This window comes from Salvelinus namaycush, chromosome 8 (genome assembly GCF_016432855.1).
Source record: "Salvelinus namaycush isolate Seneca chromosome 8, SaNama_1.0, whole genome shotgun sequence".
NCBI classification, from domain to species: Eukaryota; Metazoa; Chordata; class Actinopteri; order Salmoniformes; family Salmonidae; genus Salvelinus; species Salvelinus namaycush.
The window spans coordinates 31,386,321-31,410,454 of NC_052314.1; the positions used below are offsets into that span (position 1 = coordinate 31,386,321).

Below are 24,134 nucleotides of genomic sequence, written 5' to 3' on the forward strand. Positions count from 1 at the left end.
TCATTCTCTCGTTTTATAATGTGTCCTCACAATGGCACAGATATCAGTTCAACATCTAGTTTGATTTACATTTGGTTGAGTTCTCAACTACCGTGAATTCAACGTGAAATCAACTAAATAAATTCGCCATGTCATTGGATTTAGGTTAAAAGTTGGGTGGAAAAAACCCGAAATGCCCTGATGTTGATTCGTTTTAGCAAATCAAATTAGTTGTCCCCATTGATTCAAAGTCATCACAACAACGTCGATTCAACTTGTTTTTGCCCATGGTCTATTTCTATGTTAGCAACTTTCGAATGACAAATGTTTGACTAAATGAATTAGACTTGTCCTCAATTTAAGGGATATCAGTAGCCTACACATCAACCTGAGTCACCTTTCACGCTCTTGCGCCAACAAGCTGTAATCCTAACAGCGGTGGTTTAGGTGCCCAACCTGAGCTTTATACACAGTGGCCAAAGCCACATACCAAGCATTATGTTAACGGTTAATACACTCAGGCAATGTTTGAGGTCTAAACAAAAGACTCCTTACTGCCTTGGTAAAAACAAACCAAATGTATATAGGAGCTTTTGACAGATGAAACGTAGCAGGTCTGGGAGGAATCGAGTTTATTTTTCCCATGCCAATTTCCATGTAAAAATGATATTTTATTGCTTTCATCATGATAAAAAAAGGTTTTATCCACTCCTGGATATCATTTAAAATTAGATTTAAAATTATAAAATATTCGCTAAATAGATGACTAAGCAGTCAACTCTAAAGCCTTAAAAAACGTCGTGGATCAGATAAAAACGAGAAGAAAGCAAGATGTTTTGATTAATGAATAATGGGAGAACAGAAACCTTCCAGTCTGAAGGCACTTGAAGACCTTTGTGACACGACTTATTTTGTGGTCTCCTCTCAGATTTCCAGTAAAATAGCCAACGGCAAGAAAGCCCTTTACAGACCTATTACATGGAGTGGAGAATAAACCTGGCCGCTCTATAGGTACTTTTTCACATAGCCTTATTAAAAGAGACTTCAAATCAATTTGTGCTCAGTCAAGTTTTTCGATTAATATTACACACCTCAATGAATAGACAAGATAAATGTTTTCTATGAAAACTCACTGAAGGTTAACCACGAGGACAAATCACAACACACAGTGGAAATATAACAATAATGGATTAAACTATTCAGTTCAATGATTTGCCTAAAATTAACAATATCACAGGTCCCCCTCAAAGACAGATGCATTTCAAGGGGTTGTATTCTGTCTATGAATGTACATTTGTTATTTGGACCAAAGATTTACTACAATGAATGCAGATCATCTGAACTCGAATGAAAAATAAGTTCTGAATATTTACATTGGCAGTTCTAAGAATTCAGAATGACCTACACGGTAAACCCCAATGTGCTGTCATGACTCAAAACTGTTGAAGAAGCCATCTATATCTGAGTACAGTTCATTAAAAATGATTACTCAAACCGATAGTCACTGTGACCATGTGTAGGGGGTCCACATTTGAGTTGTATCATTTTGAACATTTTGAGTAACGCCCTCACTAAGCAATGCCTCCAATATAATTTTCCAGTGTGCCTTGCCTTTTCGAGTGAATGAATTGTAGTTACCACCCATGACCGTGTTAATGGCATGAGACATGGTTATTGACATTTTCTGTCCTGTGGCCTTCACCAAGTGAGTTCCTAGGCGAATGTTATCATTATAATTTAACTCTTTATGACAATACATGACATATTTCATGAGGCCATATTTTGAGACGTATCTTTACCCTAATGCAGTTGCCTGAAATTCATGGTTTTACAGGCCACATGAGGCCTGGAAGAAAGGTTGCAAAATTCCAATATCTTTCCCAGAATTCCCAGATTTTCAATAAAAACTGGTTGAAGGATTTCCAGGAATCTTCCAAAAAGGATTTCTGGAAAGCCTGCATAGGAAGTCTACCAGCGTTTTGTAACCCTACCTGCAAATCACTGGCTTGCAAAGTGATGTGTAATTCCTATTGGAATCCAAGCTGAGTTAGGATAGCCAACCGTTTAATTTTATTCACCAGCAATCTGCATTCATAATGACTGCCAGGTTTGGGGAGGAGCCATTTAAATAGGAACAACCATTTCAGGAAAGGGTGCAAAAATTCTAACTAAATGACTGGATTAGTTTAGAAAAGGTTATGCTATTTATCTTTGTGTAGCATAAGATTAATCAATCAATCACTCAATGTACATGCAAAAACTATTTTTTTAAACAATTCCAAGAAATCGACCTGCAGGGTATGCTGGGAAAAAAGTTAATTTGTTATCATAACTTAAACAAATACAGTTCATGTGACTTCTTATTTCGTTTTTAGTCAGTACCACAAACATTTGAAGTAATGACTTCAGTTGAGTTTGAGTTGAATTTACTACAACTATTTGACTTAAAATTTGAGTAAAAAATGTATTGGGATTGACAGTGATATGTATTTGAGTAATCCGTGGCTTTTGCTGCTTGAAACACCTTGAAGTAGGCTACGAAACAAAATAAAAATAAACAAAACTCTCAAAATATGTTGGATTACAGTTTTCATATTTTATTCAAATGATAATCTGATCAATAAATAAGGTTAGGCATTATAGTAAACGACATCTGGATATACAGTCTGGTTGATATAAAATACAAATGTGCAATTTGAATTGGAAGAACGAAAATGAAAAAATGAAAACATTTCTGGTTTATAAAATAAAAGCACAACCCTTTTGTTTATTAAATCACATAGCCTTGTTGTAGTGACTGTTGTGCCAGCATCCATGGCGTCCAACTGAAAACAAAGTGACATTCTTTAGACAAGGGCTGTTTTCCCAACTGTCCGTTGGAAATTGTTCGTCTGTTGTTTTTGTTTTTGCGCTTTCTTGGTGGTTATATTGCCTATCCGGTTATTTTGTACTAATATTTTGGGTTCAGATAATGTCCCTCCCTGGTTCAAACCGGTTTTGTCTTAACCTATACTGCACAAAAGCCTCTACAATACTCCACCAGTATGTCATAGTCTAACATGTTTGAGGAATGGATAACTAGCTTATTTCTGGTTTCCAAAAAAGTGGTTTGTTGAATAGTGTTTGGTGTCCATTATTTGATTTTAGTTTAAGGCTTTTAGTCCATGCTGGGTTTCTTTGTGCCTTCTTAAGTCGACTTTTCTCTGGAATCCCTTGCCGCAGAGGTCGCATCCGAACGGTTTGAAGCCCGTGTGTTTCCGGCTGTGCGTTATGAGGTTGGAGCTCTGGCTGAACGCTTTCCCACACACCTGGCATTTGTGCGGCTTCTCACCTGCATGACAAAATGTACACATTAACCGTCATGTTACCTTTAATAGCCAAACCATATAGGCAAACAAGCTGTTTTTGTTTTATTGTATCCGGTCTTCAGGGAAAATGCAGGTCAATTAGGCATGACTTCTCACCATTAGCCACATTGGGTGGCCGTTTACGCAATGAACATATTTAGTGTTGCATCGAGGTATGTTTACTAATACACTACAATTTCTGACGTATACTTGCCTGTGTGGATGAATGTGTGTTTCTTCATGTCTGATTTCTGGTGGAACCTCTTCCCGCAATACTGGCATGGGTAAGGCCGTGTATCAGAGTGGATGAGGAGGTGCGTGGAGAGAGTCGACGACCTTTTGAAGCTTTTACCACAGATTTTGCAATCAAAACTTCTTTCCTGTGGAAGTATATAGGCAAATATTAGTCTAAATCTGACACAAATCCTATATTGCTTGTTTGCGTTGAACAATCAGTGACAAACGAGACGAGAATAGTCTAGATTCTAGAATGGTCACCTGAGAGTGCACAACTTTATGTTGCTCGAGGCTGACAGCATGTCCGAAGGTTTTGCCACATATATCACAACCATAGGGCCTCGTGCCACTGTGTGATCTGCGAACGTGAACCTCCAACCCATGGGGAGTCGAAAACACCTGCAGAGTTGTTTGAAATTCGTGAGGGTGATGGTGACAGGTTGATAAAGATAGTGATCATTATGCCGGAAAAAGTGTGTCCACAACCACAAATCTTCAAGCAAGTCATTGCAAGCATAAGATGTTTCAATCCTCTACATTTGCATATATTATCTTACCTTGCTGCATTTGATGCACTTGTAGGCACCATTCAGAATTAGCCGTGAGCAGAGAAGGTCAGACTCCGCCTTGATTTCTGAGCTTTTCCCCTGCAGGTTCCCTTCCGAGTACAACCCAACCCCGGGGGCGGTGGCTCTATCGAACAAACAGGCAGCGGCCCTGTAATCACTGTAATTTTCAGGTCCAGTGTTTCCCTCGAAGAGGGTCGGTTCGATGGCCCGGTCACCATGGTAACCCAGAGCCGGGCTCCGGTCCAGGTCCATGGGATGGTGGTGCTGATGGTGGAGACTTTGCTGGACCAGGTGCCGAATGTCAGAACCAGAGTAACTGTTCCACGCATAGGGCCGGAATGGAACAGCAAAGGGTTGTGTCTCGTCCACGGAGGGAGACAGGGATTTATCAGAATCTACTGTTGAGTTGCAAATAAATATAATTGATTAGCGCGCTGTTCTTAACTCAGGATGGAGACAGGCAAACAGGATGTCCCGTCATCAAAATTGTGAAATTGTAATCACAAATGTTCAGTTCAAAGTATACTCATGTTGATTTTCGATGTGATATGTCTGATGCTGATTGTTTAACTTAACCTATGTAATATGAGGCTTTCACAAAACATCAAATTACGTTTCAAATCTTTTTTTCGATTCAAGTATGAAGAGGATCATTGCGTCTGCTACTATCTCCCATTTTCAGGTATCTAAAGGCCTACATTTTAATGCACCACAGACTAGATCTCTACCTGGTGATGCTGAGGGCGACGGAGGCCGCCAGAAGTCTTCATAATCCGAGACTGGACCGCACACACTGTCCCCACAGCTGAGCGGGGACTTGGAGAAATCAGCCGTGTCAGCCAGGTGAGAGTCCGGGTAGAGCCCGGCGATGGCATCGCCGCCAGTCAAGGCATCCAAGTCCTCTGGAATCGTACTATTCTCTGTTTTAATTACAACGAGCAGTAGCCTATTAAAGTAGACTTAGCTTACAAGTATAACGACAAAAATACAACTTTGATAATGATAGCCTAACACTTTAATAATTATTCTAAGAAGACAAAATATAAATAACGTTAATAATAGCCTAGAAATGTCAGCACAATTATATGTTATTAAGAATAACGATAGAATTTGCAAATGCATTCTTTTGAGGTCAACGTAACTATCAAAATAAGGTATACATTCTGATTTGGATACAGGATAAGCCTACATGGGCTATATATCTCTTTGAATTAATAGCTAGACTTTAAATTAGAAATCATAGTCTTATATTTATAATATATTGCAGGTTCTTTTGAATGAAGCCATGCCTCACAATATAGCCTACTAATTAGTACAAAAAGACAAATAAAAGTGTATATTTATACCAATATAATTAGGCTACAGAAAAACGAATGAGGTTGTGGTATGAAATATGTGCACCTCACACAACATCCAGACATGAACATGGAGATAACATCCACATACCTGCACATATATGAGCTAAGATAGTATCCAGTCGATTGTAGTCATCTTCTAAGGAGCGGGGCTTGTGGTAGCTGTGCGCCCTTTTACTTTTCACCAAGAAGGACCGAGGCATTTTCACTCTCCTTGTTCGACCTTTGCTAATATCCAAAATCACTGGCGATCCAACAGCAATCTGCTCCTCTGTTCCTGGGATGCGGTGCTGCTGTTTTATTCCTGAAAAGATTAGAAGACTATTGGTTGACAATGTGTGGTCAACTTTAAGAGAGTTCTAGCTGGGGGTGAAGCATGCGCACACGCCCTCTCCCGTCTGCCAGGTGTTGTGGGGACCTTTCAGGGACAGGTGCCTAGGCTAGAGGAAACTCCTCCTCAGTTTGCTGCAGCTCGGGGGGCTATGATTGGTCCGCCTCCAGAACCAACTGCTCTCCAGGCAGCTCCATCTCACGGATCAGCCTGTATCTCTACTGGGGGAATTACAACCCATATCAATCAGGATAAGTGATACACTGCTTTATCAATGTGTTACTTAATCCCTCCCTATCCTTAGCTGCAGTACAGGACAGGGGAAAGAGGAAACGCGGTATGCAGCACCAGGGTGCCAGTCAGTCAGGGTTGCTATGGACCGTGCCACACGTTCGTCATCATGAGACATGTAGAATGTGCTTGATAATGGTAGAGGATCCATATATTACCGTCATCGATTGCACATGAACGAGAATGAGAATCAGAGAATAGTAGGCAAAGTATGGACGTGGATGTGACCAAATAGTCACGTCACAGAATAGCCCATCACTGGTTTATAGTATAGGCTATAGCATTTTGTAGAATGAAGAAATGTCGTTAAAAGACTCATGCATGACATGATAACACTGCATCGGCATTGAATTGTTTTGCGTCCTTCACAAGTGTATTTTCAACCATCAATTTGGTCGGTGTCTCCATTCGTACAGGCGTATAGCTGCAGACAACTGCACACGTCTGCCTGCGGTGCCACTGGAGTTTCGTATTTCCTGCATTATTATAATATGCTCAGTGAGTAAACAGATACGTCTGTTCCCTGTCTGCACAGTGGGACCGCTGATTACCTGTTCTGGCCCAATTACGCACAGAACAATAAGGCATGCAGCGAGCGCATTCAGCTGGAGCTCACACGCCAGACAACCAGTGGGACCGAGACTATCTGTACGTCACATTTAGAACGTTTCAACCAGCCGCTGGCCCGTGCCATTCAGAATAATTGAAATTGTTGTATTGGTGCAGTGAAAAGACATAATTTCATTGTCCATACATGACAGACCTATCCATTTGATAAACATTTCACATTCGACAGGTGAAATTATTAACAAACAAAACATATGTATAGGCCTGTATTGTCTTTGAAATTACGTAGAAAATTTAAAAAAGTAATTAAATTAGTAAGAACAAATAAAGAAAAACGAAAATGTTGGTACGATTTGCTGGCCCTATAGCAGATACCATTTAGTCTACAAAGACTAAATAATTGATTAGGCCTATTCGTTTATGAACTTTGAAGTGAGACAATAAAGTGCTGACAGCAATAGACTTAAAACATTTAATAGTCACTCATTTTTGTTTAAGACCAGGCTCATATGACATAGCATGTTTTCAGTTAATTCTCTGTCAGTTAATGCAGAAGTACTCTATCAGGCGCAGGAAGGCAGGCAGGTCCTCCAGACCATGATACAGTAGAAAAAACACCAGTGACTTGCAGGAAATCAAAGCGCCATATGCCCTCTGTCGATTAGAAACATCACCGCTGCATCCGGACCTTGCATTGGGTTGGAGGAGATAAGACAGGCTACCGATAAAAACACAAGATACACTGACGCGAGTTAACCATTCCCCAAATTGTGGTGCAATTTGACTTTCTCTTTCACATAGCAGCCTAGAAAATCTATTCAACTCATCAAACCACAAACGTTATTTGAAATGCTTAGCATAATCCAAGCAAATCATTGTACATTAACCCATTTCAATGGAAAAACGTTGAATGCAATTAAATATAGACTTCTAATTTAACATAATAGCACAAAAAATCTAAGAGTTGAGGTTATTAAATCTGATAGGCCACCCAAAATCTTATGAATGCCTTTGGCAACACCAATGCAAGGCCTATCAGTTATTGTTGTTTGTTTATATGAATAAACATACATTATGAGGCCATTTATCATTATTCAGCATCAGGCCTATACATTCAATGTTTTGTAGTTAAATCTCTATCCACAATGGGAGCAGTGGTAGGTTTTATCCCCTCCTGAGTGTGTCCTGTCATGCCTAATCAGGCCCCCTAACTTGGTAAAACTCTTTCCACACAAGGAGCATTGGTAGAGCGTTTCTTGTAGGTGTCCCCATTCAAACTAAATAACCAGTCATCTAATTTATTTGTTTTACCTCTATGCACAGTTTATGAAACAGGTCCTTGGTGTATTTTTCCAGATGTTTTGTAATTATGGGTTATCAGCTGTTTTATGTGCATAAGGTTTTCTGTAATAGGCTCATTTTATTTTATGGAGTAGGGTACAAACAAATATAATTGCTGAAATATTTATAATTACTAGGCTAACTTCTTTGTTTTTAAAATACAAGTGTTTGCTTATTGAAATGTTCAATATAATCCCAAAATTGAAGGATTGAATCAATGACACTAGCTAGGTTTCCATCCAACTGACGACAGATTTCCATGCAAATATTCACAAATCCACATAAAAACAATATTAGCATTTTCTTACCACACTAAATAAAATAGGGGTTCAAAAAGGGTTCTTGTAAGCTCCTCAAAGTTTTTCGAAGAACCTTAGGCAGATATGTGTTTCCATCAAATGTAGGCTACTTGTTGCGAATAAAAGGCTGTGAGTGATGTAGTGCACTTAAAAATACCTTTTGAGATGAAATTCCCATGTGCCGAATAAAAAAATCCAGCACATTTTTAACTCTACTGAGTTTTCTACTGAGTTTTCTTACCAACATTTTTGCTTTAGCCGCAACACAATCTCACACTCACTTCGTGCAAATATGTACAAAAAGTATTTCAGCAGATTTTGTGCGTTTTTGTGTGGCTTAATTAGCGTGAAAAGACACATTTTTGTGTGATTTCTTTCATAGGAAAATACATTTTGGGGGGAAACTTCGGAACAATCTTTTGAAAGTTGTTAGAACAATGCATGATGGGCAATGGTGTTCTACATTGCCTTTTTGTGTGTGCCCCAAATGTATTTATATGTAAAAACAAACATGCAAACAACCCAACATTGTCAATCAACCAAGTAGTCACCAAAATAATTATAATAATAGTAGCCTTACGTTGAGCCTCTTCACTGTTGACGTTGAGACTGGTGTTTTGCGGGTACCATTTAATGATGCTGCCAGTTGAGGACTTGTGAGGTGTCTGTTTCTCAAACTAGACACTAATGTACTTGTCCTCTTGCTCAGTTGTGCACCGGGGCCACCCACTTTTCTTTCTATTCTGGGAAGAGCCAGTTTGCGCTGTTCTGTGAAGGGAGTAGTACACAGTGTTGTACGAGATCTTCAGTTTCTTGGCAATTTCTCACATGGAATAGCCTTCATTTCTCAGAACAAGACTAGACTGACAAGTTTTAGAATAAAGTGCTTTGTTTCTAGCCATTTTGAGCCTGTAATCGAACCCACAAATGCTGATGCTCCAGATACTCAACTAGTCTAAAGACCAGTTTTATTGCTTCTTTAATCAGAACAACAGTTTCAGCTGTGCTAACATAATTGCAAGTGTTTTCTAATGATCAATTAGCCTTTTAAAATGATATACTTGGATTAGCTAACGCAACCTGCCATTGGAACACAGGAGTGATGGTTGCTGATAATGGGCCGCTGTACACCTATGTAGATATTCCATTAAAAAAATCTGCCGTTTCCAGCTACAATAGCCATTTACAACATTAACGTCTACACTGTATTTCTGATCAATTTGATGTTATTTTAATGGACAAAAAATTAGCTTATCTTTCAAAAACAAGGACATTTCTAAGTGACCCCAAACTTTTGAAGTGTGTATGCTTCTAGATATGTGTTGTATATTTGATGTATTGATGCAGTGCTCACCCCCCTGCTAAAATAAAGGTTAAATAAAATAAGTAATAGTAAACTTGAGTTCTAACTGATTTTTTGTTGTTGTTGTACCTCAATAGTGGTAGAGAGTAAGTTGACCTGTGGGAGCCAATTTAGAAGACACCACATTCAAGTACTCCATCCCCCACTCATTCAAATTTAGGAACTGGCTTCTCCAGTCTGACCCCTCTGCTGTCTCTGGCTCCACACCCACCCCCACCCGGCCATCTAGAGGTGTGAAGGTTAGTACCTTTTATGTAGGGAGGCTAATGATTCCTCATGTATGACATTCCTGGAGTGTGTAAACTTTAATTGTCTATTGCCATAGCATTTTGTTTATGTTCTCTATAGTTATGTACTTGGAAATGTATATATGTAACAATTCAGCCTCCTGGGTACATTTGGGCAAATTTGTGAAGGACACCTGGGAGACTTGATACAAAATATTATGTAGAGTTCTCATTCTTGAATGTATCAAACTGTACACACAGACTGATGTCGTCTTGTGGACAACATCTAACTTACACCCATCTTCCTAGGTAAATGTAAGGCCTTACTTTTGCATTTCAAAAATGATGCAAAAATAAATAAATATGGAAAATGCATGTTTTTTGCTTGTTTTATCTTTTACCAGATCTAATGTGTTATATTATCCTACATGAATTGCACATTTCCACAAACTTCAAAGTTTTTCATTTCAAATGGTACCAATAATATGCATTTCCTTGCTTCATGTCCAGAGCTACAGGCAGTTAGATTTGGGTATGTCATTTTAGGCGGAAATTGAGATGAAGGGTCCGATCCTTAAGAAGTATTAAAAAGGGTTTATTTACAACCTATAGGAATAGTGGCATAGGAGAGTCTGAAATGAATTAAATACCATAACCCTAAGCTATGTTCAATGTCAACAGACATTTCCAGTGAGAAATGTTCAGTCTGAAGCCATTCAGTCTGAAGCCATTCAGTCTGAAGCCATTCAGTCTGAAGCCATTCAGTCTGAAGCCATTCAGTCTGAAGCCATTCAGACTGAAGCTATGGGTTTAACAGCCCTATAATAAAACAAGTTATATCACCTTAAAAATAGTTTATTTACAACCTCTGGGGTATAACATGTTGGGCAAAGTGGTATAGGAGAGTTTGACATATAACCCCACCAATGAGAACCAAGAGGTGCCTAGCTTCGTCCATCATGACTGGGAAAGGCCTCAATTCTAGGCCGTAGAAAATCCTCCATCCATCTCATTAGATCAGAACAGGATGGATCAACAGATCATATTACTGGTTAGCGTCCCAAAAAAGGATATTTGTGTTTTGCTGCATAACACACTTACATGATTTGCCTACCCATATGGTGTGGATCATTGTCAGGTTATTCGATATATAACACCATGGTTGTAATAACATTTAAACAGGCAGTTTGTAAATGTGTAGAATGTGTTGGTTTTGGGTCCACACTGGTAAGTTAACGTATGTAAATTACACAGTAACAGAGGATTTTCTTCTGAATAACTGGTCAGGGCATAGCACTTTCCATTCAGCTTCAGGCAACTTTGATGTAAGGCTTGATCACACCTGTAGTGACTACTTCTATCCGTCACGCCCATTGTTGCTCCCCAGCCTCCCGGGTGGCGCAGTGGTCTAGGGCACTGCATCGCAGTGCTAGCTGCGCCACCAGAGTCTCTGGGTTCACGCCCAGGCTCTGTCGCAGCCGGCCGCAACCGGGAGGTCCGTGGGGCGACGCACAAGTGGCATAGCGTCGTCCGGGTTAGGGAGGGTTTGGCCGGTAGGGATATCCTTGTCTCAGTATGTAAAATGTAATAAAATGTATGCACTCTACTGTAAGTCGCTCTGGATAAGAGCGTCTGCTAAATGACTAAAAATGTAAAAAAAAATGTTGCTTATCCATTGTTCACTAGATATATCAATGTAATTACACCCAACACAATGTTGAAGAACAGAATGCTTCCCACCACTAGATCACTTAACTAGACGTGAGCTGGACGTGATCCCAACGCTGCCACCAATGTAACGGAAGAAAGTGAAAGCTGCAACAGGGACTCCAAGCAGGGCTCAGACGTGGCAAAGTGAGCTCTAACGGCTGTTGCCATGAAAGCCTAGTAGGCCTCTGGGCTGAGGCAGTAGGCCTACGATGCTGGCATATGCCTTGTTACAATATCCTAAGTGTATAACATGATTGACATGACCTTAATAATCATCATAAAATGGCCTTGGAAACGCCATAAGTGCAAGTCAACATAATTCATGATCTTACATGAACCTGTTTAACTGCATTGATATGACTTAATTGATCACCATCCAGACTCCTTATTGCTGCAAATACCATGCAGTTGCCCCAGGGGAATTTAAACCAAATACCATGCAGTTGCCCCAGGGGAATTTAAACCAAATACCATGCAGTTGCCCCAGGGGAATTTAAACCAAACATACTTTTTTTTGCAGTTCCTTGTTTCCCCACATTTATTGATGAATTAATTTCCCATTCCTCAATCAAATATCAACACCACAACAAAACTAGACAAATACAATTTTTACAACATGGTTGATTAACACTATTGGGTTGTTAACACGTTTGTTATTTTATATAAATGTGGGACACAAAAAAAGGCAGTGTCCAAAATGCATTACTCCAATAACTTTCAGAAGATTGTTCCAAAGTTTTCACCCCAAAATTTATTTTCCTATGAATTAAGTCGCACAAAAATGTGTGTATTTTCCTAAAAATTAAGTTACACAAAAATGTTTTCTTTTCACACGAATCAAGCCACACAAAAAAAGCACAAAATCTGCAGAAATACTTTTGAGACATATTTTCACAAATTGAGTGTGAGATTGTGTTGCGAACCTATAAAGTGAGTAGGCCCACGCTGGTATTCGCGCGTGCGTTCTAGCCAACAGCTCAAAGATACAATGCGGGTATATAGCCTACATGATGCGATTATTTTTATTTGTCAAATGGCATCCTAACATCTATGATCATGCCACCAGAATAAGACCCTCGATATTTATTGGAAAGGAGCGTCAAGCGCCAAGTCACCACGTGACTCCAAGTTGACTTTGATTTGATGGCCTATTATATAAATATTTGGCATGAAATAGTTTCCGACAACATTTTTCGCGTAATACATTTTACCGACACAAAAAGATCCCACCTTGTTTAGTGTTTTTTGTTGTTGTCAGGCCTGTCATGACATTTTTTTATCCGACATCTACTTTACCCACATAAAAAGGTTGGATGCATATAGTTCAGGCTATATTGTGCCATGGATCCAGCACGCATTTTCAAATGAAAGGAGAGGATTAACGAAGTTTGACACACTCCTTCAACAGAGGCGAAGGCCATTATGTTCATTACATGCAGCCACTAGCTAGGTTTCCATCCAATTGGCGACAGATTTGGATGCGATTTTCCTAAAATCTGCATAAAACAATATGTGCATTTTCCCACCAGAGATGTGTTTTTATTCAAATTGATTTGTTGCGGACAAAAGGCTGTGCGCATAAAGTGCACATTACATTTCCATGTTCCGAATAAAAAGTTAAATGGGTTTCCATCACATTTTCTACTCTACTGATGGCTTTGTCACAAACAATGTTGAGTTATATAGCGATCGTGCCCACTCTGGTCTTTGGTATGTGTGCTCTAGCCAACAGCTCGCAGATACAGTGCAGGTAGCCTCCCTACATAATTAGATTACTATGGTTATTAAAGGCAGCCAAGCATCGATCATCATGTCACCAGAATAAGACCATCGGTATTTATCGGAAATCAGCATCAAGCACATCAACGTGCACTTCCACCACCCTGTGAAGTTCAGCATTTATTTCATCTGTAGCCTAATAAACGGCATGCTTTCTGGAGTCATAGTGGGAGGACCCCACAACAAATATTCGCAAGAAAATCTTTCGCAAATTGGATGAAAAACCAAGCTAACGTTACTGAGTCATAAATGTACAGCCAACTTCAGGGTATTCTAATAAAGGAAATAAAATACTTTTTTCGTCAACAAAAATTAAAACAGCATGCGCTTGGCTATAAATTGGGACAGCGTGCTGTTTTTATGCAACTCATCCACATGTTAAGATAAAAGGCTCAAATGTTTTCTTATCAATAATGAGATTAAAAGTGTGTATGCTAGTTTGAATCCCTGAGCCGACAACGTAAACAATATGTCGATGTGCCCTTGAGCAAGGCACTAAACTCTAATTGCTCCACGGTCGCCGTTGATAATGTCAGACCTTTGATAATGACCCCACTATCGTAGGGTGTCTGTCTCAGGGAGAGTTGGGATATGCAAAAAAAAAACAATTTCCAATTCACACATGCGTATTAATACACTTGTACATGTGTGAAACAGGACAAATATAAGCACCCACCTAAAAATATTGTAATATTATCCCCATGTGCGTCCCCTTTACGCGGTATACTATACCATTGGTTTAAACATTTATAGGTTGACAGTCACAGAGCAGGTTCAAGATATACCAGAGTTCAAGCGTAATGAAAGCTTCTCAGACCTGTCAGAACAACCCGGGTCCAGTGCCGCTGAAGGATCTTATGTGTTGTTGTCACAAAGTTGCTTTGCTAGACATGCAGCTCTGAAAGTTGCCCTCCTAAAAGCAGCAGACTGATTTACTTCCTGAATGTTATTTCAGACACTTCTAGATTTATGCAGATGAAAGAAAGGGGAGTCGTGTTTGAGCATCACCTACTGACAGCGCTATATCAAACTAAGCTCTACAGTGAATCTCGTCAAATTGGCAAATACAAATTAATATAGTTTAATAAGGGCCACAAAGTGCTGTATAATTATTTTATGTGTTATTCAATGGCCGTTGTACGTTTTAACTGTACAATTTTACCCCCCCCCCCCCCAAAAAAAAAAAATCTAAAGAAAACAAGTATGCCTAATGCATTTGACTATAAGGATATACAGCTCTGGAAAAAACTAGATACCACTGCAAAATTATCAGTTTCTCTGGTTTTACTATTTATAGGCAATGCTACCAAATACTAATTGAGTGTATGTAAACTTCTGACCCACTGGGAATGTGAATAAATAAATAAAATATGAAATAAATAATTCTCTGTACTATTATTCTGACATTTCACATTCTTAAAATAAAGTGGTGATCCTAACTGACCTAAGAAAGGGAATGTTTACTAGGATTAAATGTCAGGAATTGTGAAAAATTGACCTCCAGCAGGCCACAAATGTGCATGTGTCTGCTCAAACGGTCAGAAACAGACTCCATGAGGGTGGTATGAGGGCCCGACGTCCACAGGTGGGGGTTGTGCTTACAGCCCAACACCGTGCAGGACGTTTGGCATTTGCCAGAGAACACCAAGATTGGCAAATTCGCCACTGGCGCCCTGTGCTCTTCACAGATGAAAGCAGGTTCACACTGAGCACATGAGCACATGTGACAGACGTGACAGAGTCTGGAGACGCCGTGGAGAACGTTCTGCTGCCTGCAACATCCTCCAGCATGACCGGTTTGGCGGTGGGTCAGTCATGGTGTGGGGTGGCATTTCTTTGTGGGGCCGCACAGCCCTCCATGTGCACGCCAGAGGTAGCCTGACTGCCATTAGGTACCGAGATGAGATCCTCAGAGCCCTTGTGAGACCATATGCTGACACATGCACATTTGTGGCCTGCTGGAGGTAATTTTGCAGGGCTCTGGCAGTGCCCCTCCTTGCACAAAGGCGGAGGTAGCGGTCCTGCTGCTGGGTTGTTGCCCTCCTACGGCCTCCTCCACGTCTCCTGATGTACTGGCCTGTCTCCTGATAGCGCCTCCATGCTCTGGACACTACGCTGACAGACACAGCAAACCTTCTTGCCACAGCTCGCATTGATGTGCCATCCTGGATGAGCTGCACTACCTGAGCCACTTGTGTGGGTTGTAGACTCCGTCTCATGCTACCACTAGAGTGAAAGCACCGCCAGCATTCAAAAGTGACCAAAACATCAGCCAGGAAGCATAGGAACTGAGAAGTGGTCTGTGGTCACCACCTGCAGAATCACTCCTTTATTGGGGGTGTCTTGCTAATTGCCTATAATTTCCACCTTTTGTCTATTCCATTTGCACAACAGCATGTGAAATTTATTGTCAATCAGTGTTGCTTCCTAAGTGGACAGTTTGATTTCACAGAAGTGTGATTGACTTGGAGTTACATTGTGTTGTTTAAGTGTTCCCTTTATTTTTTTGAGCAGTGTGTATATATATATATATATATACATACACATACACACGGAAACAGCACATCACTAATGCAACCCAAAACTATTGAGGTTATTTTAGAACTTGGAAAACAATGACATGATACTGCACTAGAAGTGAGAAAGAAATTGTATATGGCCTACCTTGGTGACTACTACAGCACATCTGTAATTACCATTTATAACATTAACATAACAGAACTAAAAACACTGAAAACTGTTATCAAATAGTTAGTTTATTTGTGACGTCACACACATCAATCTCACATACATGAGTGTGATAAGAATTATTCCATAGTGTTAACGGTTCGCTGCCTTATGTAGACTACTCTTCTAAAATGCATTTTATTCCCTCAAAGTGCCAAAACTGCATCATAATACCTCTCCAAATATGGATTCCATCTGTCATAGTACTTAACCAGGTAATATCACAACAGTATCACAAAAACCCATCTGAACAATGAGTCAGAGGATTGCAGTGCATTCTGAATTGGCTGATAAGTTGTGGTTCTAATGTCTTAAAGGGCCACTGCGGTCAAAAATGACCAAATCTAGCTATTATCAGGTGTCCCTTGTTCTGGTCATTTTTCAACCTAGAGGAGGCTGTTTTAGTGTTATGATAATCCTGATAATGAATCAATGTCATTCATCCCTTTTGAAACAGAGTGGTGCTTATTTCTCTGGCAGGCAGAGCCTACGGTTTACAGTTGCAGCCTGGTCCCAGAGCTGTCATTCCAAGGCGTCACAATGACCACAGGAGTTATAGGCTATACAGCACAAACTGATTTGGTACCAGGCCTATACAACGGCTCCTACACTTTGGTAACACTTGACACAATGCACTTTGCTTCATTCACATAGGAAACAAAACAGGACATGTCTTAGGATTCGTCCCAAATGGCACCCTATTCCCTACATTGTGCACTACTTTCATCCAGGGCTCTAGTCAGAAGTCGTGCATTGTATAGTGAATAGTTTACCATTTGACTAACATTTAGAATCATCTTCTTAGTATTTTCAGATAGAAGTGTTGTTCACTCTTATGTTAATATATTGCATTCTGTAAATAAAGTTATGTTCCCTTGGCTTGGACTGCCATTCACTTAGTGCAAAAGAACAACATAGCAATACCTCTGTTTAATGTTATTGGTGTTCATACAAGATTCAGATCACAGATCTCTGTCCTCATACTTTTCATTATGTCCCGTAATTTTTGTATTTTATTAACAGACTAGGATTCCCACCTTAGAAAGAGCAGTACTTTAAAATCAGCCCTCTAAATCTGGGATGGTTGGTTCACTTAAGTTAGGTACATGCTTTCATTAACCAGCATGCTGAAATGTATTCTAATCTATGAAATTATGCAATGATCCTACATCAGTCCTTCCTCCAAAGGGAAAATCATCCTGCCAGAGAAGATAAGTATGAGATAAGAAAACGCATACAGTACATTGAGATTGGCTACGTTCCCATTCTTTACCCTCCTCGTGGAGTGTGGACTCGCACATTCCCCCACATGGATTTAAAAGAAATGCATTGGTGCAAGGAATAATGCTGTAAACTCCCTTCAGCCATGCTTGCACCAATCCAATGCATTTAAAAGTATGAGGGAAGGTGAATGAGTGCTCACTTCTGGAGAAGGGTAGAGAATCGGAACACAGCCCATGTTTGTGGAAGAAATGTCTGGCAATCAGTTATCCATGGGTCTTGACAATACTAAGAGTGATATGTCACTTTCAGTCTAAAAATACAATACATTATAAACATTAGATATGCAATAATTCATTAGATACACATTTTCAAGTCCCAAAAAAACAACTATTTACATATACAGTATATACACAGATACTGGATTCCCATTGACCTTCGGATACGGCAGGTTTTATATCCGTATCCCAAATGGCACCCTATCCCCTTTAAAGTGCACTACTTTTGACCAGGGCCCATAGGGTTCCTGTCAAAAGTAGTGTACTATATAGGGAATAGGGTGCCATTTGGGACATAACCACAGTTATTGTTTGATACTGGGGCTCTTTAACCATGTTCAATAGAGACATCACTCTCCAGTACATCATTCCCTCCGTATGATAAAGACAGACACAAAATGGCTCTATACATTTTTGATGGTTCACTTAAAAATGCGATAAAAAATTAAAACTGATTGAATGAAGTGTCATCATCACCATAAAGCGTAAAACATTCTATTGCACAGTCTCTCTGTGTGTTGTGTCTGTTGTACCATGGTTGGTGTTGTGGGGCTGAGGGAGAGCCCATAGTTTGGTTGCCTGGGTGGGGTCATCGTCCCCCATCCACTCCCTTGGTGGTCAGTCTGGCTCTGTGGAGCTCAAGAAGCTAAAGAGCCTTCATGTTGTCCTTCTCTGATCCATCCACTTGGGGATCAGACCAGAGCAACTCACTGATATGATCCTCCTCAATCTGGTTTTGGCAAAACAAGAATAAAGCAAACTGAGTAACACAAAGAAAACAGCCAACTCCACCACAGGTGTGATTCTGCGATGACTTCACTTGATGACAAAGATGACACGTTCCACTCCAAGCTTCCAAAGATTCCATTCCAAGAAGCTCCCTACGTTGGACTCCCATAGACAGACTTAGACGTCATGCTCCTGAGGAGTGTGGCTTGCTACCATGGACACCACCTGTATTAGATCAGAACAGCCCTGATCAGCCTCCATTAGGCTAGCGATGGTGCCCATCACCCAGTTACCGGGTCACACGGTGGTGTGTTTGTGGGTGCCGTTGGGAGGCACAGTGAGAACCAGACCCTCCCCATCATCATCCCCCTCACTGTCTGTATCCCCCAGCCTATTATCCAGATCCAGGGAGGGGTGCAGCCTGATGAGGCTGGTGTGGCTGCTACTGCTCTGCTGAGGGTCCAGGTGGGAGGGGGTCTTGCCTGCGTCTTCGTCTGAGGATTGGTACGACTCGTCGTCTGGTATGTAGTGATTGACGATGCGGATCCTGTCAAAACTGGGCTGATTGGACATGCTGCCTGCCCTCTGGCCTTTTAAGCAGCGGATCTGTGGAGACAGACGAGGGGTGTTTAACAGGGGCGCATGCGGAGTGTAATGGGGACAGATCCATACATCGCCACGGGAAGAGCCCCTGAGAACATTTGAGTTGTTGCTCTTTATGGAAACCACATGCACAAACTACAACAAAGACAATGAGGTCAACACTAATGAAAACATCAGTTCTGAAATATCGACAATGGGAGGAGATGGATTTCTAAACGCATGCAAGAGGCATGTTCACACTCATTGGTAGACGTGTGTTCATTCACTGATCATGCTCCTCCCTTCCACAAAACAATTACACATCATATATTCGGTATGGGCTGCGAAACTAGTGAAAGATGGGTCAGATAGGTCAGGTTAAAATGTTGTTCTGGACCACACCTGCCCTGCCTAGAAGTCACCTGGATCAATCTGCCTCGCAAAGACAAACATGTAGGGAGAGAGACACACTTAGAGAAATGACTCAATTTAGTTCTTGTACCGGTACATGTCACTTTCCTCAAATACCAGGGCTTTAAAAAACTACCAATTTATGACAGAGATCAGTGATTTCAAACTCCAGTTTGACTGACACAAGTGTGCAAAGAAAGTTAAGTGCTAAAAGCCAAGAGCCATTTGAGACGTCTTTTTGATCTTGAGAGAAATTAGTCAACTTTGGTTTCGCGCAACTCTCTGTGGCTGACTGTAAACCCAGCACTCTTATGAGAATGTGTGATTGAAATAGCACATTGTGGGCGGCACACTTTTACCCCTTCTTTTCCTTGGTCTGTCTACACTGAGCCTTTGGTCTCACTACTGCTCTACTGCTGTCACCAAGAAATGCAGAAATTGGGCCTAATAATTACCCACTGACAAAAATGGAATAACTAGAATATATATGTCTCTATATTTTACCTATCCTGCTACTTTTTTGTCTTTAAATTCTTATAACCATATTTCATCTTGTGTGTGCAAATAAAAACAAATTCAGTAGTCTTGTCAGTATTTCCTGCTAACTGTAGCATGTCCAGGATTAGATATCTCAGGTCATGGGGGAGGGGTTTATACATCCAGATCATGGCTATGAGGTCATTTCTTGTCACTCAGAACCTGTCACCAACAACACTTCAGAAAGCATGATTCACAGCTTCACAGCCACCCATTCTTCAGCACCCCCTGGCCACACCAACAGCCCTGGTTGTGTCCCAAATGGCATCTTATTCTCTATATAGTGCAATTCCCTATATAGTGCACTACTTTTGAAATAGTGCACTATATAGGGAATAGGGTGAAATTTGAGATGCAACTGAGTACAGCCCGGCTGACTGCCTGTTTGACTAACTGTGACTGACTACCTTGACTGTTATTCGGCTTGCTTGACCGACTGTTTAACTGACTGCCTGGCTGGCTGCACAGTCTTGATAGGAGACCCAGAGCGACACAATGCATGATTTAGTGCAGCTCAGTTCAACCACAAGTCTACCAGCCTTTTGTTGTCCTCTTTTTATTTTATTTTAGGAGGAGATAAAAATCTGACTACATCCTCCCTGGTAAATCATTGATTTGCTGGAAGAAAACAAGTTGCTTTGTTCTTCTACTTCTCTTTTCTGTTATTTTCTTTCGGGGGGGTTGGGGTTCTACCACTCTTTTCACATTATAACAGTTGTTTATAAAATGTGCCAAATGTCATATTACAATACCGTGCACACACATTACACAGAATAAAAGGGTGCATCAGGTTCTGCATATATAATCCTACAAGAGAATCCTACATTCAGGCCTGATCAGGTGTTTGTATTATATGAAGGACACTATTCTGATCAAAGATGGCCCACTCTGCTGAAGTGATTGTGTCAAAGTCAAACCGGCAAACCTGTAGCTGATCTTGTAGATGTCTATTTATGTGATGAAATTCATAACCTTCAAATCCTTGATCTAGCTATTCGGATGAGAATAGCCAGCTGTGGTGCACACAGAGGAGCACAAGTAGTTTATGAGACTCCATTCTGTTCAATCTGGGTCCTCCACTGCTCTCTCAGTATGGTGAAGAGTGGGTTTTAGCGTTAAAATAATAGAGTTACAGGAGAGGGGTGTGTGCTGGTACATCAACACCCTCAGCGCAGGAAGCTTATGGGTGTAGTTTACACTTCTACAGTTGGCTTCAAAATAGACAAATCTGAGCAAAAACACGTGAGAAAAATAGCTAACAAAATCGTCTCTGAAAACAACAGGTACAAGCGGTGTTTGTTATTCCCCTGGTTCAGTATTCCCCTGTTGTAACTGCTCACCTCGTGTTTGAGCTCAGCTATCTGGTCCTTCAGGTCTCGGATGTACTGACTGGAGTCTGTGTTGTTCAGCTGGCCCTGGACCTTCCCTTCTTCTTTCTGTAGAAACAAACAGAAAACATGTCTCAAAGCATAGCTTATCATTGTTCCTCTAAGCATAAGACCACTGGAGAGGCGATAATACGTTTGTGACACTGTGGACGCTTTAAATGTTGGAAACCTTGAGCTGTTACAAGGGCAACTTGATAAGCAGATTGGGAGGGAGGGAGACAACTACCACCAGACAAGAGACACTAGAGCTATCTCATTGGAAAACTTGCATAACAGAAGCATCCTAGAAGATATGTACAGAGTGACTGTTGACTTAGTAAAAGATGGAGGGGGGCCTAGCTATACTAACAAGATAGATATAGTTGTTGGTATCGTTTTCCTCTTTGGGCCCTGGGGATGAGCCTAGTAACAGTCAAACATGACACGTGCTGTTTACCTTCATCAGCGCAGACAGCTGCAGCAGTAGGAGACACACACATACCCCATTATAAACCTAAACTTACTCCTGTCTAAAGCCTGGAATAGTTTATACAGACAGACAGACAGACAGACAGACAGACAGACAGACAGACACAGACAGACACAGACAGACACAGACAGACACAGACAGACACAGACAGACACAGACAGACACACACAGACAGACAGACAGACAGAGACAGACAGACAGACAGACAGACAGAGAGAAAGAGAGGGACATCGTCACAGGCTGAAGGGTTCAGGCTAACCACAACCTGCAACGTGGGAACAGGGGAGGGGGGAACATGGGGAAGATGTAAAACGCAGGGGTGGGGTGGGTGAGGTAGTGAGCTGAGAACCACCTCTGTCTGACCCAACACCTCAAAATGTATACAACGTTCTCGATTCCTGTGGTCAGGTTATGGTTGAGAGGTTGAGGGTGTAGGCCTAGGACCCTGACAAGCTGCTGACAATGTGAGATCTAAACAAGCAGCTGTTCTTCCTGGAATCTGTGTTTTTCTTGAGGTCCCCCCCCCCCCTCCCTCCCTCTCTCCTGACAGAGCTAGCTAGTGATAAGGGAGAGGCAGTTAATAAGACTTCCTCGTACTCAGCTGTGTGAATCACCAGGTGCCAAGTTGTGGCCAGGGGGTTAGGGACTGTGGCCAGGGATGTCAAATGTCTTAAGTCATGGGTACATTCCAAATGGTAACCCATTCCCTATATACTGCACTACATTTGACCAGAGACTATGGGCAGCCATGTATGGGGAATAGGGTGCCATTTGGGACACAGCCATGGCTCGCCTGACTGCATCCCTCCAGGTCTACACAACACCTCCACCCTCCCCCGTAGGTGGTTGTTGTCCTACGGCTGTTGGCTAGTGACATTGTTGTTTGTTTGTCCTCTCGACATTCAATCTTGGTTTACAGTGCCTCCAGAAAGTATTCACACCCCTGGACGTTCTCCACATTTTGTTGTTACAGCGTGAATTTTTAAAGTGTATTAAATTGAGAATATTTTTGTCGTCTCTGGTCTACACACAATACCCCATAATGTCAAAGTGGAATTATGTTTTCCCGAAATGTTTACAAAACAAATTGAAAAGCTGAAATGTTCAAATCCAACACAACACAGAGTACCACTCTCCATATTTACAAGAATAGTGGAGGTTGCATCATGTTATGGCTATGCTTGTAATCGTTAAGGACTGGGGAGTTTTTCAGTATAAAAAGAATGTATGGAATGGAGCCAAGCACTGGCAAAATCCTAGAGGAAAACCTTTCCATCAGAAACTGGGAGAAATTCACCTTTCAGCAGGTCAATAACCTAAAACACAAGGCCAAATCTACACTGGAGTAGCTTACCAAGAAGACAGTGAATGTTCCTGAGTGGCCGAGTTACAGTTTAGACTTTCATTTGCTTGAAAATATATGGCAAGACTTGAAAATGGTTGTCTAGTAATGATCAACAACCAATTTGATAGAGCTTGAAAAATATAAAATGGGCAAACATTGCACAATCCAGGTGTGCAAAGCTCTTAGAGACTAACCCAAAAAGACTCACAGCTGTAATCGCTACCAAAGGTGATTCTAACATGTATTGACTCAGGGGTGTGAATACTTATGTAAATTACATTTTTCTGTATTTCATTTTCAATACATTTTTAATTTATTTTTATACATTTTGAATTCCGGCTGTAACACAACAAAATGTGGAGTAAGTCAAAGGGTGTGAATACTTTCTGAAGGCACTGTATATGGCTGTGGTAGAGGAGCGTTAGATTGCACAGAATCAATCTTGTGACACGTCATGTCCATAACAGGGTCACTTAGTGACTTTTTCCCAATTAACAATAGTTGCTTGCGCCCAATGTCAAAGTAGCTGTGAGCCAAGTGGGTGCTCTTTCGTGTTCAGTGTCATGCTCTCTACAATCTTGTGGCACATGTCCCATCCAAAGAACAATAGTTGCACTAACGCTATTAGGGTAAAAAAAAAACAAGCATAGATACTATGACAGGAAATGTGACTTTTTGACCAGTTTCCTCACACACAATAGCAATGATGACAAACAACACGTCATTTTTTTGTAAATGCAAACCACCATGTATTTACCGATAAAACTGCAGACGCAATTACCAAGAGAGCAGTCCGAAAACACTATGAGGAACCTCTAATAACCACTGAATTTGCAAAAGCCCCTCTGTTAAATATACATGGAAATCTGTGAGGCAATCACGCATGCAGAAGTACAAATCATAGATAGGCTTCCAACATGTCACCTCTGGTTCTAGCTGTCAGAGTGTCTTCGACTCACAATAGGAAGTGGTTTCTTCTCTTGACAAGAAGATAGCCGAGCTGTTGTTTTACCATGGATCACATATACATACAGCTACATTTATACTGCAAC

The 24,134-nt window shown here is 40.9% G+C and overlaps 2 protein-coding genes across 6 annotated transcripts in view; both read right to left on the minus strand.

The window, feature by feature from the left end:
• Positions 1 to 2,579: 2,579 nt before the first annotated feature.
• Positions 2,580 to 5,783, minus strand: LOC120052617 (zinc finger protein Gfi-1-like). The gene is made up of 6 exons (XM_038999637.1): positions 5,579 to 5,783; positions 4,861 to 5,052; positions 4,121 to 4,530; positions 3,825 to 3,962; positions 3,541 to 3,706; positions 2,580 to 3,310 (listed from the first exon to the last, which is right to left on the minus strand). The coding sequence occupies exons 1-6, from the start codon at positions 5,688 to 5,690 to the stop codon at positions 3,123 to 3,125; spliced, it is 1,206 nt and encodes a 401-aa protein (XP_038855565.1). The 5' UTR covers positions 5,691 to 5,783; the 3' UTR covers positions 2,580 to 3,122.
• LOC120052614 (ecotropic viral integration site 5 protein homolog) overlaps positions 5,686 to 24,134 on the minus strand; it is a 109,750-nt gene continuing 91,301 nt past the window's right edge. For 4 of the 5 annotated variants that reach the window (XM_038999634.1, XM_038999631.1, XM_038999633.1 and 1 more), the window contains 2 exons: positions 21,221 to 21,316; positions 16,131 to 18,956 (listed from right to left, as the gene is read on the minus strand). In XM_038999634.1, the coding sequence (XP_038855562.1) occupies positions 18,648 to 18,956; positions 21,221 to 21,316 (405 nt within the window). In that variant the 3' untranslated portion in view covers positions 16,131 to 18,647. Of the gene's footprint in view, positions 5,792 to 16,130; positions 18,957 to 21,220; positions 21,317 to 24,134 lie in introns of those variants that run through there. The other variant, XM_038999635.1, reaches the window with a different exon arrangement.

Excerpts from the sequence above, each read along its gene's own strand:
- LOC120052617 (XM_038999637.1), bottom strand. The coding sequence starts at position 5,690 with ATGCCTCGGTCCTTCTTGGTGAAAAGTAAAAGGGCGCACAGCTACCAC. Across the intron at positions 5,053-5,578 it reads CTTAGCTCATATATGTGCAG|AGAATAGTACGATTCCAGAG; the intron begins GTATGTGGATGT and ends TAATTAAAACAG. Across the intron at positions 3,707-3,824 it reads ATAAAGTTGTGCACTCTCAG|GAAAGAAGTTTTGATTGCAA; the intron begins GTGACCATTCTA and ends ATACTTCCACAG.